This window comes from Eleutherodactylus coqui, chromosome 1 (assembly GCF_035609145.1).
Source record: "Eleutherodactylus coqui strain aEleCoq1 chromosome 1, aEleCoq1.hap1, whole genome shotgun sequence".
Classification (NCBI taxonomy): domain Eukaryota; kingdom Metazoa; phylum Chordata; class Amphibia; order Anura; family Eleutherodactylidae; genus Eleutherodactylus; species Eleutherodactylus coqui.
The window spans coordinates 139,913,960-139,932,962 of NC_089837.1; the positions used below are offsets into that span (position 1 = coordinate 139,913,960).

General features: G+C 42.3%; 1 protein-coding gene across 1 annotated transcript in view; it reads right to left on the reverse strand.

The window, feature by feature from the left end:
* Positions 1-7,516: 7,516 nt before the first annotated feature.
* Positions 7,517-19,003, reverse strand: part of NCEH1 (neutral cholesterol ester hydrolase 1) — a 28,077-nt gene continuing 16,590 nt past the window's right edge. Inside the window, exon 5 of the mRNA XM_066601287.1 lies at positions 7,517-8,748. Coding sequence (XP_066457384.1) covers positions 8,131-8,748 — 618 coding nt within the window. The 3' untranslated portion in view covers positions 7,517-8,130. The remainder of the gene's footprint in view (positions 8,749-19,003) is intronic.

The window sequence follows — 19,003 nt, forward strand, 5'->3', positions numbered from 1 at the left end:
TTTGTACAGGAGGAACTATTCCGGGTGCACAGAAGGGTCCATATAATCTCACATTTGTCTCCTGGCCTTCAACATCTGGGGGGGGGGGGGCTTATCACTTATCTCGGTTTTGTCATTTTTATTTTTCCACCCCCAAAAGATTTGTTTGTTTTTCAGCAGAATTGTAGAGCTAACGGGTCACAGTAAAGGTGGAAATAAATCTGAAATTATTCAAATTTGTCGAATTTTCTTTAACATGACAATAACCTGGCATTTTAAGGGCTCCTGCACACTTGCGTATTTCTTGCACGTTTTTTTTTCACGCAATGGTCAATGGGACTTTCTAATGTTAAAAACGCATCGCAAGTTGGTGCTGTGCAATTTTTGTGCGATGTGTTTTTAACATTAGAAAGTCCCATTGACAAACGCGTGAAAAAAAACACGCAAGAAAAACACAAGTGTGCAGAAGCCCTAACAGGGGTGTGTAAACTTTTTACATCCACTGTCAAAGTACTAACGCCCACTTGTCCGTGAGTGACTGAATTACATGCTCCGCCCCATATCACGACAGTGACATCAGCACACGTTCTTCACCCCAGCCATGATTTCACCTCAGCGAGAAGCTGAATTACCGGAGCTCTGAGCTCCGCCCCGGATAACATGATGGTGACGTCATCACAAGTCCTTCAGTGAGTTATATAGGATGAGGTCATTCACTATATTATAAATGGCACATTGCACCACCAGAAGCACTGATACTATAAATACTAATAACCAGTATCTATACAACAATTGGTGTGATCTCAGTCCACTTTTATTACGCAATTCTTTCTAAAGGGATTGTAGGTCCATCAGACAAAGCAGAGTCTGTTCCTATATCTCCTCACCCCACACCTGAGCTAGTTGGTATAGGGATGGACACAGTGGGGCTTACTTACTATTCAGAATTCAGCAGTTTCCTGGAGCAAATTAGGTCAGAAAGCCCTCTTACATGCTCACGCCACATTTATCATGGGTTTTTAGACAGACACTTTCTGATTTGTCCATAAAAGGGCCATGACCAAAATTTGTGTTGCATTGAGTCAATTTCAGTGTAATTTTTAGAGTAAACTAAACTTAAATTTGCACTTTCAGGCTTATTTACTAATACTAATGTCTAAAACCTAGTGTTCTCTGATGGACCTACAACCACGTTCAAAAGAATGGCACAATAAAAGTGGACTGAATTCCCACAGATCAACTGGTATATTTATGGTTTCCCTATGTCAGGTAGGGTGTTACCCTACAGACTGCCTGTATGGAGTTTACTGTGGATGATGGTAAGGCTTGAAACAGGTTGTGTCTCCATGCAGTGGTCGCTGCCCCCAGCTACATTTACACATGCCCCCTTTTCTAATACTGTGTATACATATTGAACACAAATGAAGAGTTGTATACATGGAAGCATTAACCCCTTTCTGAGTTTTAGAGTTTAAGAAAAATAAATAAAATCCAGTCGTCTTTCCTTTTGGCAAGCAGCTTTGTGCCATGAATGGCCTATGTGATTCCTATACTAGCCCTATACATTAGGACTCACAAGAACAAAGTGACTTACTGAAGATACCGGTCCTGAGTCCTCATGATGCTCCATGACTCATTTTAGTCTAGACAATGTAGATGTAAACATAGTAAATATAGGTTGTGTAATGTTAAGGCCGCTTTCTCACCGGCGTTAGGGCTCAGTTCAGGGTTTCGATCTTTCTACTCCATTTTTGGAGGAGAGAAACAGATATAAAAATGGGAAAAAAACACTGATCTGTTTTTTTACCCCCCATTGATTTCAATGAAAAAAAAAACACAGACAAAAAACATGAAAAGCAAATAGAAAGGCTTCCATTTTGTCAGGTTTTAATTTTTTGAGGTGTAGGGAAAATGTGTTCTATTTCTGTCGAAAAAAGGAGACCTGATGGAATGGAAGCAAACTGAAGCCTGTTTGCTTTCCATTTTGCTGGAACCCCATTGAAATCAATTGGGGTTGGGGGGGGGGGCACAAAAAAACAAAAAACAAAACCATGATTCAGTTTTTCTTCCTCCAAAAACACAGCAAAGAGACAAGCCCTGTAATGAATCCTAGCCCAGGTGTGAAAGCATCCTAACTTGTAAACTACAAAAGTCAACAATATAGCAGCGATGTCCCAAAATTACATAATTGTAATAAGCCAATCTCACATTTTTTCAGAGCCTTACAAAAGAGCTTGAAAAATACAAAAACAAAAAAGAAAACGCGATAAAATAAAATTGTTAATGTTTTTAAGAAATACTTTTTACAAGTGTAAACTGTCCAGCTATTTAAAGGGTCCATCTTCTGGCAGAGAGCAGTGTTAGGACTCTTACCCACTTGGTTTTTTTTTTAAACGCTGCAATATTGCTGCATTTTTTTAATGCAAATTGTCAATGGGACTTTCTAATGTTAAAAACGCATCGCAAGTTTGTGCTTTGCGATTTTTATGCAGTGTTTTTAACATTAGAAAGTCCCATTGACAATCGCGTTAATAAAAAAAAATAAAAAAAGCAGCAATATTGCAGTGTTTAAAAAAAAATAAATAAAAAAATCTGCAGCATTTCTGCATCAAAATTTATACCATTGGTGCAGATTTTGGAAAACCTGAGAAAGCGCCCCGCTCCTGTCCGTGAGTTGTGGGTGGTATTGCAGCTCAGCTCCATTCACTTCAACAATTCTGAGCTGCAAAACCTGACACAAACATGGACAGGGGAGGTGAGGTTTCTGGAAGGCGGCAGCCATATTTTACTACTGCTGGACAACCCTTTAAGCCTCCCAAATATTGGCAAGTATAGATTATAAAAAAGGCATGGATGTGTGATTAAGGGCTCATTCTCATGGGTGTACTGTCACCATGTATTACTCATGTGAATTTCCCTGCGTGAAATGTGGTGAATGGAGGCAACAAAAGTCTATGGACTTTCATTCCTCCATTTAAACCTGCGTTGGAACTGCGAGGAGACACTGTATAAACCACAGGAGAAATAAACTGCAGCATGCTCTATTTCTCTGCGATTCATACGAAGACCTTGAAGGGCTTGAAGGGCTGCATATTGAGCCCCACTCTGCACAGAGGGGGGGTGGAATTTGAAAAAAGAAAAAAAAAGTCACACTGCACATGTCCGTGACATCAGAATCCTGGCCATGCGCATACGTGGTCTCTGCCGTCTCAGCATAGGGATTGCGAGACTCACAGTGTTGTATTCAAAAGCTCATGTGAATGAGCCCTAAGCCCTTATAGACTGGATCACTGGAGGTGCGCACAACACTGGCCTTACCAGAGGGTATCCATTGCCTCCTCTCCCCAATTCCACCTGTTTGAAACATTAAGGCTGGGGTCACACGGGACTGAAATCCTGTGGAGGTTTCGTGGAATAACTGGACAGAAAAACCGCAAGATTTCCGTAAGAAAAAAAATGCAGCTTCAAAACCCGCGGCCTTCCGCCGCGGATTTTGGAGCGGCTTCGCCACCTGCATTTTGCTGCGGCCATCTCTCCCCACAGAGGAGAGAGGCTGCCGCAGTAGCAGGGAGAGAATTGACATGCCGTGGCTTTGAATTCCATGCGGCATGTCAATTTCAGCGCGGCTTGGCCACAGAGTGTGGACGAGATTTTTGCAAATCTCGTCCACTTTGCTGGCTATCCCGGGATAAAAAGCTGCGGAGCGGAATGTCTGTGCAGAAAGTCGGCACGAACATTCCGCAGCAATTATGCCCTGCGTGAACCCAGCCTCACAGTACAATAATCCAGAAAGAATTAAAAAGGATTCTACAATTCTGAAATCTCTTCACATTCAGTTTATTTTTTGTTTACAATATAGGAATATCCATAAAACGTATGTGATCATGGACAGTACAATACGGCAATTATTATAGGAGTCATTATATAAACAGCAGTGTAAGGGTGGCTTCACATCTGCACTGCTCGGTTTCATCATAAGACAGACCCGTTTGCCCAGTGGACTCCTCTCCTGCTCGGCGAATGAAGCAGGAAAACGGACCCCCCTTCCCGACGCAGATGTGAAAGCAGCCTTACTACATTGTAGACATAACTGCTATATATATATATATATATATATATATATATATATATATATATATATATATATATATATATATAGTGAAAGGTCACATTTTCCTGCTGTAACTAGTGGTTTAGGAGGTTGTCTACACCTTGCCGGAAGAGAGCCATTACCCAGGCTATTGCTACAATGGTTTTAGGAGTTCATAGTGACTTGACAGAAGCCATTCTTCTGTAGAACGTGTTGGCCATTACCCGTGTAGACAAGCAGAGTAGTCTAAACATTGTTGTGCAACAAAAGCAAACACGTACAAACACAAACAGTCTTCTGTTATGGTGCTACATCAACGGGCATCTAAGATTACAGGTTTTTTTTTAAATAAAACCAGGAGTAGATTATAAAGGAAAAATGAAGCAAGATTTCCCCATAATTATACGCTGCCCACATCCAGACACAGATTTGCGTGCGGGTAATATGCAGCATATAATAAAGTAACAACATGGATTAGATTTGCAGGAGTATCATCCAAGTAAGTTCCTGGTATAAATGATAGTGAACCTGCTGAACTGTGGGAGCCCCCACTTCTCTTGTAAGCCCCATCCGCTTTGGAAAAGTGGCAGAAAAAAAAGTTGTAATTTTTTATGCAAATCTGGCATTAAAAGTGTGCAACTTTATTAATGCCAGAAAACTGCACAAAATCACTCGCTAAATTTCCTCCAAGGTGGATTAGGAAGCTGCAGAACGTTGCATTATGCAATAGTTAAACAACCACTGCAATATGAGTGCAAGTCAGTCAGCATCTACTGCAGGGAATGCAGTATGACATAGCGACCGGTCCAATGAATGGAACAGCTGTCCATGTAATACATAGATGAACCAAGTCCGCCAGTGCTGCTGATAGTCCCTTAGGCTCAATGTCCACAGGCGGATTATATTTATTGAATCTGCGCAGGTCTCCCACGTGGGAGATCTGCAACTCTAGCCGGCCATAGAGAAGCATGGGGCATCCATACTTCATTTAGGTCCAGCGGATTTGATTTTAAAGGATTAGTGGATGCCACGCGCGGATAATAAATCCCACCATGCTCCATTTACCTCTGTGGGAGCTTAGGATCCGCAAATACATTTAAACGCATTTGCGGATCCGCTGCAGATTTAAAGGTTGGAAGCAATTAGGGCTCATGTCCACGGGCAAAAGAAGAATTAAAATCCGCAGCGGATTTTAACTCTTCTCCCGCGCGCGGATCCGCACCCCATAGGGATGCATTGACCACCCGCGGGTAGATAAATACCCGCGGATGGTCAATAAAAGTGATTTTTTTAAAAATGGAGCATGAAAAAATCTGGACCATGCTCCATTTTCATGCGGGTCTCCCGCGGGCTTCTATTGAAGCCTATGGAAGCCGTCCGGATCCGCGGGAGACCTAAAATAGGAATTTAAAAGAATTTACCCATCCGGAGCGGACCGGGAAGGTCTTCTCTTCCTCACGGCCGCATCTTTCTTGCTTCGGCTCGGCGGATGTGACGAGTTCATCCGCCGGCCGAAAAAGAAGATCCGGCCGTGAGGAAGAGAAGACTTTCCCGAACCGCTCCAGATGGGTAAATTCTTTTAAATTCCTATTTTCAGCGCTCATGTCCGCGGGGCAGGAGGGACCCGCTGCAGATTCTCCATGTAGAATCCGAAGCGGGCCTGATTTTCCCTGTGGACATGAGGCCTTAGGGAGGCAGTGCATCCGCGTACATCCATGTGGAAAAAATCTGCAATCTCGTGCAAGGAAAAAGAAATAAATCAATTTTAAGAAGACCTGCAGAGCATCTGCTGCGTAAATCCGCATGAAATATCCGCGCATGCCTGGGCATGAGGCCTTTCAGCTCTACCATCTGGCCCCTGTGAGGTCAATATACCCCAATGGGTGCCAAACTGGATCTCCACTTTGAATGCAATGAAGCAACCATGTGTTATATTGTTACTTATGTGTTGAGGTCGGCTTCTTCCATAAAAAAACTAATAGTAAAAGAATGAAGTAAAAGTGAAGAAATGCTACATGTCACATCTCTACAGATACCTTTGGATCTTATTTGAATGCAGCTGGAAAAAAAAAAAAAAAAAAACGACAAAGACTACATATAAACCCACATTCGTATCCATCCTAAAATACTACATAGTATTTCTACCAACATTTTAAGTCCTCTGAAACATAACCTAATTGCATTGATCTCCTTTCCAGGAAGTAACAAAACTTGCATAGAACTTAACAGAAAAAAACAAAAACAGGACACCCAAACCTGTGGAGCGAGACAAGGAGACCTCCTGGATACGGCCCGTCTCCTTTCACTATGATAACAATGAGGGTCAGTAGAGGTTAGGGCAAAGTACTGTATCTGCAGTGTTTTTAGACAAAATCATTACACTATATACTATTTTTTATAAAGTCTGTTATGCGGAACAGACTGAAGAATCTAAAGGCTCAACTAGCTAATGATTAAATAAAATATCTTGCATTGCATTCCATGGAGTGTTTGGTAAGGGCGAGAAGCATTGCAGGGCTTGTACCCTTAGGCCTCATTCACGTGGGCGACAAAGTCGTGTTGCTACAAATCGTATGCATGTGAAGCCCATGATTTCCTATGGGTTCCTTCACACGTACGAAGTTTTTTAGCATGCAACAACTCGACACAAAAACCTTACGGGACCGGTGATATGCCCGCGACTCGTGAGGTTTTGTAGCTCATGTTTACCTATAGAGCCTTCCTCTGTTGTATCACATGAAAACGCGATTTTCGTGCGGTGCAACGCAACTTTGACAGTAGGAAATCCTACTGTCCTACTTAGATTTGTCAAAGCCAAATCTAAGCCCTAGCTGCAGAAAAAAATATATATAAAATACAACCAGACATATACATCACCTTAGATTTTTCAATCGCCAGCCAGAAGATGAAGAGAAACAGTGCCGGGACCCGGGGAGAAGCTGCAGCGGCTCCCTGAACAGCGCGGAGAGGTGGTTTATACTCCCCCCCCCCCCCCCCCCCCCCATTTCTTTAGCTACAGCTTATTTTCAGGGTAGGGCTTACATTTCAAGCCCCCGAAAGTCCTCGCACGTGCTGCTACAAAGTCGCAGTGTCGCCCATGTGAAGGAGGCCTTACTCACTGGTGTGAATGTAGCCTGAAAATGTGAGTGCGATATCAGGCCGAGAAACACGGCCCAATATTGCGCTTGTCAACATGCGTTTTAGCCGCGGATGCAAGGCGTTTTCTCATGTAAAGATGCCTCACTTCACTTCTCTCAAGCTCTGATCCTTCGGCACTTTGTTTCACGTGCGTTGGAGCATCTGCAAGCGTTTCCCATTGACTTCAATGGGAAACATCACCTTGCTCAGCATGTGATGTGTGACTGCCCCATTGAAAAACAATTGGCGATGTGTTCCAAAATTAAAAAAAAAAAAAAAAAAAAAAGAAAAAAAAAACACACCACGACATGCAGCAATTTTTTTTACCTCACAGCAAGATACCGTGGAGTGGGGGATATAACATGGAGTCTAGGATAATGACTGTGCAAAACATCAGTTGTAAACACCTCCAAAGAATAACACTGGCTCCATAGGCCACTTTCAGACAGCGCATTATGGGAGCACTTGTATGCCCATATTACATCCTAGTATCACAGGTCTACAGCCCAAAACTCACAACATCATAGATCCTTACACTAGAAGTTTGGGTCAGCAAACCCAAGGTTGGGCCAAGACATTAGTCTATAATATGGCCCATAATACACTCGTCTGCAAGTGTCCATAGTATGCAACTTCTCAATATGAGAAGTATACTGAGTCACTCGCCGTTGGGAATGAGGCCTGAGGCTGACATACAATATTTCCAGTCTAATAAAAAGAATAACTACTAAAGCACCGATGAAGCTTGTAAGGGACTACATGGGATTATAATAAAAATTCCAGTTTACGCGAGTACATTCTTAAAATAAATACATAGAAGCCTTCTCCCTTCTAGTTGTAAAGGAGGAAGGTCTTTCAGAACTAAAAGGAACGTCTTACAAGATTTTTGGAGCTGGCTTATGGTTTGGTTTTGGTTTCAATTTTCAAAGGTTCTCCCTGAGCCATCTGATATAGCCATCTCTAGTCCTGACGCCAGCTGAAAAATAAGTAGGCCAGGTAGCAAAGAGCATGCAGCCATGAAAGCCATCTTCATAATGATCATGAGTGATGTCAACACCAACTTCCTCCAGCCGCTTCACGTACATGGTCCCATCATCCCTCAAGACATCATGTTCACAGGTTAAGATATAGGTCTTTGGAAGTTTCTGAAGGGTCTCCTTGTGTGCAATCAATGGAGAGACCCGGGGGTCAAATAAAGCAGGTACCTGTTGAACAATACTAGGGTTACCTATACTTTGTATCAGAGGCTTGTAGTTCTTTTTGAAGGACAGAGGCAACAACGAATTCCAGTTCAAAAGTTGGCGTAGTGCAATGGCTTCATTTACATCTAAAGATGTGTGATTGTTAACCAGCATGGCGTGGGCAAAAGAGTGGCTCCCGTTTAAGTAGTCTAGCCAGAACTTGATCATGACGTAGCGAGACAGTATTGGCATGTCCATATTCTGCTGGTAGGATGGTGTGTGGAAGTCTAGTGTCTGGAGGACTGGATAAATCAGTGCTTGCAACTTCACCTTGGTTGTTGCATTCTCATCTTGTGTAAGCTATGTAGAGAGCAAACAAAGGAAGAGTAACATAAGTTTCACATAGTATTAATAACCGGGACAGAGAACTCAAGGCAATATATAAAGAAGAAAAACTTGTGTTAGCTATCGTGTATATGAACATACAATCATTAGTTGTCTCATAATTCCGGAATTCCTGAAAAGAACATTGTTAACAGAGGTTATCTGGGACTCTAACACTGATGGCCTATTCTTAGGATAGGCCATCAACATCAGACTGGTAGCGTCCAATTAGTCCCAGGGACTGGGCAGCAATACCAAGGATAGCGACTACCAGAACACAGAGCCGTGGCTTGAAACATTGAAGGACACACAGAACATGGCCCCTTCAGTCAGTTGATCGGTGGGAGAGTTGGACACCAACCGATAAGATACGGATAGTACTGTGATATATTTAATCTTTATTCGTATACGGCGATTATTATTAACAAGAGATTTTTTATAAGTTTATTCATGTATAATAGATGAATGATGGTAGAGAAAGATGACTTTACTTTTATTTAAATCTGTAAGTTTTAACTGAATATCTATCTATCTATCATATTCCCCCCCCCCCCCATGATAGTTTGCGGAAACTTTGTCCTGCTAGACAAAGTGCAATAAAGCTTGGTTAAAATTTGGAACGCTACGTGCGCTCCATGCGACGTACGATTATGCAACACCTCCCACAGCGGGATTCCCCTCCCTCTGTGACATTGAAGAACCATTCATGGCGTCCTCTTGCAGCAAAATCACGTAGTATGTAAGTTATGTATACCTGTGTTGTTTTAATGTATGTATCTTTGAGCTTGAGAAAGGCTTTACTAGCCGAAACGTGTTGCTCATAGTTTCTAATAAAAAGATTGTGATCTACAAAGATATACCTAAAAGACTTAATACTACGATCTTATCCATACGAGCGCGGAAGCTTTTTTTCTCCATCCTGCATAACCACGTTTCTTCAAGCTCCACACCGGAATGCTTGAGCCTTCCTGCGTCTCTCCGTCCCGATGGATCACAGATTAAAGATCTTTCTACACACCGACCTGGACAACAGGTGCCAGTGGGGTTCTCCCATCCAGGGGTATCCCACTGAGCACCAGGTGAGTTAAGACTTATTATTAGCCAATTGGCATATATATCACTTGAATACACCTGGCACACTCCTGAAACATTCTATTAGCTTTTGAGGATTCGATTTGCACGAGACCTACATGTACACACAGATACCTCTCCATTAGAGATTACTGGCGTCTAAATCAATTCAAGGCCGCTTTCACACAGGCGTATTACAGACCTGACCGCAGGTCTACTAGGGAACCATGATGCTGGGAGTTTGGGTCAGCAGACCTGCGGTCAAGCCAGAACACTTCTTCATAATACAAGAACAGAGAAGCGACCGTAATACTCTCCTGTGAAAGTAACCAAAGGCTTCCTTGAAATAGATTTGAGAGTCTGATACATTATTAAAAAAAAAACACAACGACATTGATGCCATCCATCATTTTACAGCTATTTGGGTGTCTTGTAATTATATATATTTACAAGACACCCAAATAGCTGTAAAATGATGGATGACATCAATGATAGATATATATATATATATATACATACACACATACACACACATATACACACACACACACACGTCGAGTTTGCAAATGCAAAAAAATGCCATGGACACAATACAAGTAAGGAAAACAATTAACCAAAGGAGTTTAGTGCGTTTCATAACTTCACTTTGATCTACAGCTAAACAACTGGTTTCATACATAATGCTTCTAGGAAAAAATTCAGCTTTTTTCCCTGCAAAAAACAGCATGGCCAGGCAGTATCTGTAGGTCAATAGAGAAATACGAAATGCAAAAACAACTGAAACACCGAAAATGAATGTGCATGTATATATTAAAAACACAACTTGGTCAAGAAACACAAAAAAAAAAAAAAATAATAATAAAAAGTCTGGGCTTTTTAAATATGAATTTTCTACAATCCACATAAAATGTCCTAAAAGAAAATTACCGTATATACTCGAGTATTAGCCAACCCGAGTATAAGCAGAGTCAACAAGTTTTACCACAAAAAAACTGGGAAAACTTATTGACTCAAGTATAAGCCGAGCTATACTTGAGTATATACTGGGTAAAAAAAAACTCCATACTCTCCTCCCAGCCGGCATCTGTGCAGCAAGCTGCTTGAATTCTCCCTGCTGTCCTCTCTGCTCGGCCCTGTCATCTCTGTCAGCGCTGTGTAAGTAAGCGCTGTGATTGGATTGAGCATCAGTCAATCACAGCAAGCACTCACTCAAATCACAGCGCTTTCTTACACAGCGCTGACAGCGGGGGATTTGAAAGCAGAGCAGGGAGATGACAGCGGGGAGAATTCTAAAGCAGCTTGCGTGCGGCAAGCTGCTTTAAAATTCTCCCCGCTGTCATCTCCCTGCTTGACTTTCAAATCCCCCACCATCAGCGCAGTGTAAGTCAGCACTGTGATTGGATCGAGCGCCAGCCAATCACAGCCGGGCCTCAATCATTCACAGCCAATCAGTGAATGTCATTAATTGATTGGCTGTGAATGATTTAGCGCCAGCTGCGATTGCCTGGCACTCGATCCAATCACAGCGTTGACGGCAGAGAATGACAGAGCAGAGGGGACCCTGGCGAATGACAGCAGGGAGAATTCAAGCAGCTTGTCGCATTGCTGCCAGGAACACAGGAATTCAAGCTGCTTGACGCACCATCGCCGGGAACACAGACGCCGGCTGTGAGGTGAGTATAGAGTTTTTTTGCTTGTTTGTTTGTTTTAATCCTTCCCTGACTCGAGTATAAGCCGAGCTGGGCTTTTTCAGCACAAAAAAAAAAAAATGTGCTGAAAAACTAGGCTTATACTCGAGTATATAGGGATGGTATATATAATGGAAGCCTCTCTCCCCAGATACTTTGTTTTTCAGCCACACACTTTTGCCATGCCATTTTCTTTACCCAAGACTCTTTCTTCCCCTATAGGGAAGTGTGAAGGAGGAAAATGCCTGGAAATAAATAAATAAATATATATAATAACCCCCCCCCCCCCCCAAAAAAAAAAAACAAAAGTGAGGAAAAATACCACCCCCCAAAAAAGGGCCCAATGTCGCTTTCACACAGCCAAAAAAAGAGATTACATGAGATTTGTGCGTCGTGAGATAAGTGAATGAATGGAGTCATATACACGAAGAAAAATCGTGGTATGCTCTTGGCGTTCCTCGGAATGCATTGCCAATTGATTTCAATGGGAGCTTTAATGCATCGCGTGGATCTCACATGCCGTACGTTGCAAGGTTTTCCATTGAAATCAGTAGGAAACACGTCGGTTTCTCTAATCCCAAGTGAGTTTTCGCCTGAAAATTCCTCACATCCGCGGGTAAATCATACGCTGGCGAGCACAATATCGAGCAGAGTTTCACGTCCCAATATCGCGCTCATCCATGTGTAGGTAGCCTTAAACAAAATGTACTGCTTGTAGTGCGTTCCATAATTCCCTACTGACCTACAATTAATATCTGGCCCTGATTTTTTTTTCTCTGCAACTAACAAAAAACAAAGCAAAAAAAAAAAAAAAAAAAAAAGTGTATAAAAATGCTATGAGCTAAAGTGGTTTAGGAGCCACTAAGAAAATTTTTCTTAAGACCATAAGACACCTGCAGTATAGCATGAAGCATCTTATTTGAAGTTTTAGAATTATGAGAAGTTTGTGTCAAGAATTTGTATGAGCACAGCGTGTTCAGAGAAGCAACAGTGCCACTTAGTGGCCAGCAGTGGCATAGCCGCTTGCAACTTCTGAACATCTTAGTATGAATTGGTTTCCAGTGAAAATGATGCAAATATTAGTGAATGTGCGTCATGTCATCAAAAAAGAACCACATACAAGAATGTGATAAGAGTATAGTGACAAACAAATGCTCCTGTGGAGCATTATAAGGGCTCTTTCACACGAGCGTCCTTTTCATGCGATGTAGGCGCATGATTCCTATGGAAACATGTAGACAGAATAGAGGGGATTTCCCAAGAGAATCCCCCACAGCAGGGCGAGAGGGGGGACGGGGCACCCCTCTAGCCCTGCCCTCTCTTCCTGTTATGGGGCATTCCCTCAGGGAGTCCCCTCTAGCCCCGACCCCTCTCTCCCTGCTATGAGGGAATTCCCTTGGGGAGTCCTCGCTAGCCCCGCAGGTACTAACTGGAGTTATCAGCAGGAAGTTTAAAACTTGCTGTTCGGGACTTTGGGGTTGTCGCAATCTTTCTCTCGTTGACAAACAGCAGTGCTGTGAATGGGCGATTTTAGTGCTAATTAAGCTTGGGACTTGTATGTACAAAAATCGTCCATGCGTTTTTGTGCACAGTTAGCTGCATTTTATTTGCCACGTTGAATCTTGCTGAATTTGGGCACATGGAGGTCCCTCGTGTGAAAGAACCCTAAAGCAGCAGTGTGCTTGCTTGGTCGCCACTCCATGCAGCTCCTTCTCACCATGGATGTGCTGATCTGTAGGGTCCCAGCAATCTAAAGGCCCATTTACACTGGACGAATGTCGGGCAAACGATGCCCGACACTCGTCCCTGCATGGACTCGCTCCCATGCTGTTGCACAGGAGCTAGTATCGCTGGCTTGCTCACAGAATGGCCAGCAGGGTGCTGGGGCGCTGGAGGAGATTTTTTTCCTCGCTCTCCCCCGCCCCTCTCCATTGACATAACAGCAGCGGCTGTTCAGTACTGAACTCCGCCATGTATACTGAACGATCATAGTTCAGGATTTTAAACAATGATCATTCAGTGTAAACAGCAGCTGTTCAGTTCTGTATATGCAGGGACGAGTGTCGGGCATCATTTGCCCAACATTCGTACAGTGTAAATGGGCCTTAACACTTATTACCTATCCACAGGTAGAGATTAACTAGTTTTTTGGTTTTTTTTTTACCAACAAGTGTTTTTATTGTATTTTTTGCAAAAAAGGGAGATGGAATAATACCTCTGCAGCGCCACCTATTGGAAGGCAGTATTCCTGCAAGTCAATGTTAGACTCTTTATACAAGGATTGCATACAATCCAGAGGAGCATGAACGTCCTTATAAGTCTCCTCATTCACTCACCTTCTGGGTGCTCCCCCAAAGGAGAAAAGATACTGTTCCTGACCATTGTATTTTTTTTTTTTTTTAAAACATGGTTATGCTGGTTCCATCAATTATCTTGTGCAAATCGTGGGTTAGCATGGGCAGGAGTAATACTTTGGAGGATTTCCTTGCTTTCTGATTGCGCCAAATGTAAATTTCTTAGTAGGCTTTGTATTCGATTTAAGATAGGATGTCAGGGCTCGAATTTACGACCTCTTGCATTCCAGTCGGCAGTGCTCTCCGCTAGGCTATCCAGGACTGGGACAGTTTCTGTGTCTTGGCCCTGACCCCACCCCTGTTCTTGACTGCACTTACTATATAAGCCTAGCCCTGCCACTCCTTCAGTGCGTGATTATTGTGCTCCACCACCTTGATCAAGCTCCTCTTCCTCCTGTTCATCTGCAATTGTACCAACACCTCCTGCTGCTAACCGCTGGCTTCTATTTGACAACGCTTCAGTCTCATTCCATTATACTGCATACCGATACCTACTGCTGCTGACCTCTGGCTTCCATTTTACTACACTCCGTCTCATTCCATTATACTGCATACCGTGACTTCCCGATAACTACTCTCGGCTGTTTTGACTACTCTCCAGTGACCGGCACAGCTACTACACCTGGCCTTTAATCCAGCCCGGCAAGACTTTACATGATATTAGGTATAACCAGAGGAAGGTTGCGAAACAGATATTAGGCAATAGAAACATCTCAACAATGGCGAAATGGCCTATTTACAAGTTCCATAGGTTGGTGTAATTTTTTATTTCTTTTTTGAAGTTCATTAGTAAAGACTTAAAATAATGGGACCTAGTTGGCTGATGGGGTAGGTCAGGGTGACACCCAGATACTGGACCTGTCCGTTTGACCACTTATAGGGCTAGAGAGACAGTAATTTTGCTTGCTAGGTTTTAGGGATTCCTATGTTAAGGACAAGAGACTTGGTGACATTGAGTTTGTAATAGCTCACTTTGCTGAATTTTTTAATAATTCCACAAATTGTGCTAAGGGACATTTCTGGGGTTGTCAAGCTGAGGATGACGTCATCTGCAAAAAGGCCAATGCGGTGTCACTACTTCCTATGGTAATGTCATATATTTCCGGAGATGAACAGATCAATTGAGCAAATTGCTCCATCACCAATGCGAACATAGTCGGCGACAGCGGGCATCCCTGGTGGGTCCCATTTGAAATATTAATTGAGTGAGAGATAATACCAGAGACAAACACTTGTGCTGACAGAGAGGAGTACAAGACCATTATGGAGGGAAGTAGCTGCTCCCCCAAATGTAAATCTTATGAGTACACAATCAAATGCTTTCTCTGCATCCAAAGTGATGAGCAGGAAGGGCATTCTGTGGGTTGATGCTACAGAAATAAGCATCAACGCATACCGTCTGAAGTCAGACAATCCCTAATAAAGTCAACCTGATCCATTCCAATTAAGCTTGGCATGATTAGAGATAATCAGTTTGATACTATTTTAGCATATAATTTAATGTCCACATTTAAGAAGATAGGTCTAAGGTCAGAGAGGTAGTCTGGGGTTTTGCCCGGTTTGGGTAGGGCAATGATAAGTGCTTTTAGCATCTCTTGTGGTGTGTGTCTGTTTGTGGCGATTTCATTAAATACCCTGGTTAGGCTAGGGAGAATCTATAGGCTTTATAATACTCATTTGTAACACCATGAGGGTCAGGTGATTTGTTGGGTTTGAGGTTCTGGATAGCTGCATGGACTTCAACCAAGCTGAATGGCTGGGACATGGCATCCAGCTCAGTGGAAGATAAAGTGGGCAAATTTAAGATGTCCAAGAATTAAGTTATATTCTCATGTGTGGGTTGGATCGTAGATTTATCAGAACTTAGGTTGTAGAAAGACTTGTAATAGTTTGCTAAGACATCAACAATGCCTTGGGTGGCAAATATGTTGACATCCCTTGTATTGTGAATAAAGGGTATACGCGTTTTAGCTGTGCGAGTCTTTGCTTGATTTGCCAGGACGGCACCTGATTTATTACCATGCCAGTAATGTGTCACCTTTAGTTTTCTTAGAGCTAGATCATGCTCATAGATTTGGAGTTCTTGGAGCTGCAGGTGAAAGAGCCAAAAAAATTTCTGCCAATCTGTGACTTTGTTCAATCTATCCAATGCACATAGTTGTGTCTGTAAAGAGACCAGTAGAGCAGTTCTATACGCTTTGTCGTACGATGCTTGGCTTATAAAGTGGCCTCTCATAAGCGCTTTATGGGCACACCACAAAGTCAGAAATGTCACCGTTCTCATTGAGTTCAAAGTAGTCTAGTAGAGATTGTAATGAACAGGGAGCGTATTTTGGATGTTGTAGTATGTAGTTATTGAGGCGTTATTTTGGTGGGTGGGTGAATTTTCCTAAGAGACATTGCAAAAGGGTGTGGCCAGACCATGAGATTGAGCCAATTGTAGCAGATGAGACATTGTTTATAGGGTTTGAGTCTATCAATATAGGATCACCTCTACTATACACTTTGACGCTGTAAGCACCAAATATCGAATAATATATTATTGTTTACAGGTTGGTTTGCTTGAAGGCTTGGTAGCCGAGTCCAGAGGGTTTTATTAATGTCTCCAAATAATATTAAGGGTCTAACGTCACGTTGGTTTATAGTTTTTAGAATTTTTTTAATATAAGTGTCATCAGTAGAGATGAGCGAGCATACTCGCTAAGGGCAATTGCTCGATCGAGCATTGCCCTTCTGTGCGAGAAAACCGTAGAGAATGGAGCATGCTGTGGGTGTTTTCCCATGCGTCCGTTCTGCATGCCATCCGCAGGTATTTAATTACCTGCGGGTGCCCAATTATTCTCTATTGGCGCGAGAGACCCGCACAGATTTTTTTCAATCCATTTTCCCCGTGGACATGAGGCCTAAAAGTAAACATCTGACAGCTGTTGTTTTTTCCCTCTTGGCCATGACAATTTTGCAGTATGAACCTTTGCTGCTTCTGTATCCAGTGAAATTGAAAAAGCACTGCCCGTGCTTAACGTGGACTACTCCCAAACGTTTTTTATTGCGACGCGTTTCGACGTTTACATGCCTTTCTCAAGCAATAAATAAAATACACAAACAAAAGGTTTAAATACAATTTGTAGATCACTTACAGATGGGGCGTTCGTCTCCAGTACCGCTGGGTACTGTGTGACATCAATTGCGGGGAGGAACCTTCCCTCTGATGCGTCAATGAGCCACATGACCTGCGGTGTGGAACGCAACGTGCGTTCCATCATTGCAACGAGCTTTATTAGCCCTTATACCTCTCGGATAGAGTATCAACATTAAAGGTGTTCTTTGTAGTGGTTTTTAAGAGAAGAAAATCTTCATATTGATGAAATCTATACTGACAACCATAGACTAGAAGCAAAGGGATGAAACTGAAAGGCAGGAGACAGATTAGATATTAGAAAAAAAACAAAAAACTTTCTGACAGTGAGGATGATCAATGAGTGGAACAGGTTGCCACGGAGGTGGTGAGTTCTCCTTCAATGGAGGTCTTCAAACAAAGGCTGGACACATATCTGTCTGGGATGATTTAGTGAATCCTGCCCTGAGCAGGGGGTTGGACCAGATGACCCTGGAGGTCCCTTCCAACTCTACTAGTCTATAATTCTAGGTATTAGTGGTATTAGATATGACCAAATACAACACAATATGCTTTATATCATGAATTGGGTGGGAAACCTGCTTTTGGACATGCGATTTGTTCAGCTAAACATTCAATCATTTTTTTAAAACTAATTTAATATAAAGTTCACTGCGACAACCAAGGCTCTTGTAAGCTATTAGACTATTTCTCACTGAAAAAGGCCCGAAAATAAAATATAATCTTTATTAATTTAAAGGATAAAAAACCCCTCTAGATTCCGGGGGTAATTGAGACCCGAAACAGACACAAAAGAGACAAACACACAAAAAACCTATAGGAATTTAAGCAATTGGCTTAGATACATCAATTCATACCGACCTCATTGGTTTTAGAGGTAGGTAATACTGTGAGGGCGTAAAATGAATTAGTGAAAGCGGTGGCCGTTTACTATAAAAGGGGGCCAGAAAGATGGTCACTAAATAATTAGCTTATGGTTATTATCCACTGATGGAAACGTGCACGTTATGTTAAAGGGCCTCGTTCACACCAGGATGTATTGCCACTCCACAGTATTAAGTAAGGGGTGCTGATACTCAGCAATCCATTACACAAAAAAAAAATATTATTGTATTCATGTCCAATTGTGACAACAATGCCCTGTGTCCATATGTCACAATTGCTACAATTGCTATTCCGATAGGGGCAACGGTCCGTCAAGACCCAAGAATGTGATATAATCCCAACCTATGTTGGGTCTGACAGCGATCTAAATGTTTTAATAAAAAGCTGGACTAAAGTGGTGTTGACAATTCCTTATGCCAATTATATCAGAAGGAGTCAACAACGTTTATAGTATAAATAGTACACGACAGACATACACTTGATTCATGTGTGTGTCAAACGCTGTAGTCTAATAACGACTAAAGCCAACAGAAGTCGTCCGTAATCGTCGACGCGTTTCTGCAGCACGGGTAAAATAAATTTACCGCTGCTTCATCAGGACGAAATTGAGACAATTTATTAGATTATACTAGATTTGTTGTTGTTGATCAATCTGTGTAGTGAGCATCAAAACTGCACAGATCTGATTTTGTATGCTGATGCCTGATAGCTGATGCTCAATACACTTAAGACGCTGCTGCGAGGACTAGTTTAGTGTAGTATTGATGGACACACGGGCAAGCACATTATAATGCCGTCTGGGTAATAGCCGCTAAACTGAGTTGATATAGCTGAACAAATTCTGGCCTGCGACACTTATATTGAATGAGTGCGTTATTTGATAAGTGTCGCAGGCCAGAATTTGTTCAGCTATATCAACTCAGTTTAGCGGCTATTACCCAGACGGCATTATAATGTGCTTGCCCGTGTGTCCATCAATACTACACTAAACTAGTCCTCGCAGCAGCGTCTTAAGTGTATTGAGCATCAGCTATCAGGCATCAGCATACAAAATCAGATCTGTGCAGTTTTGATGCTCACTACACAGATTGATCAAC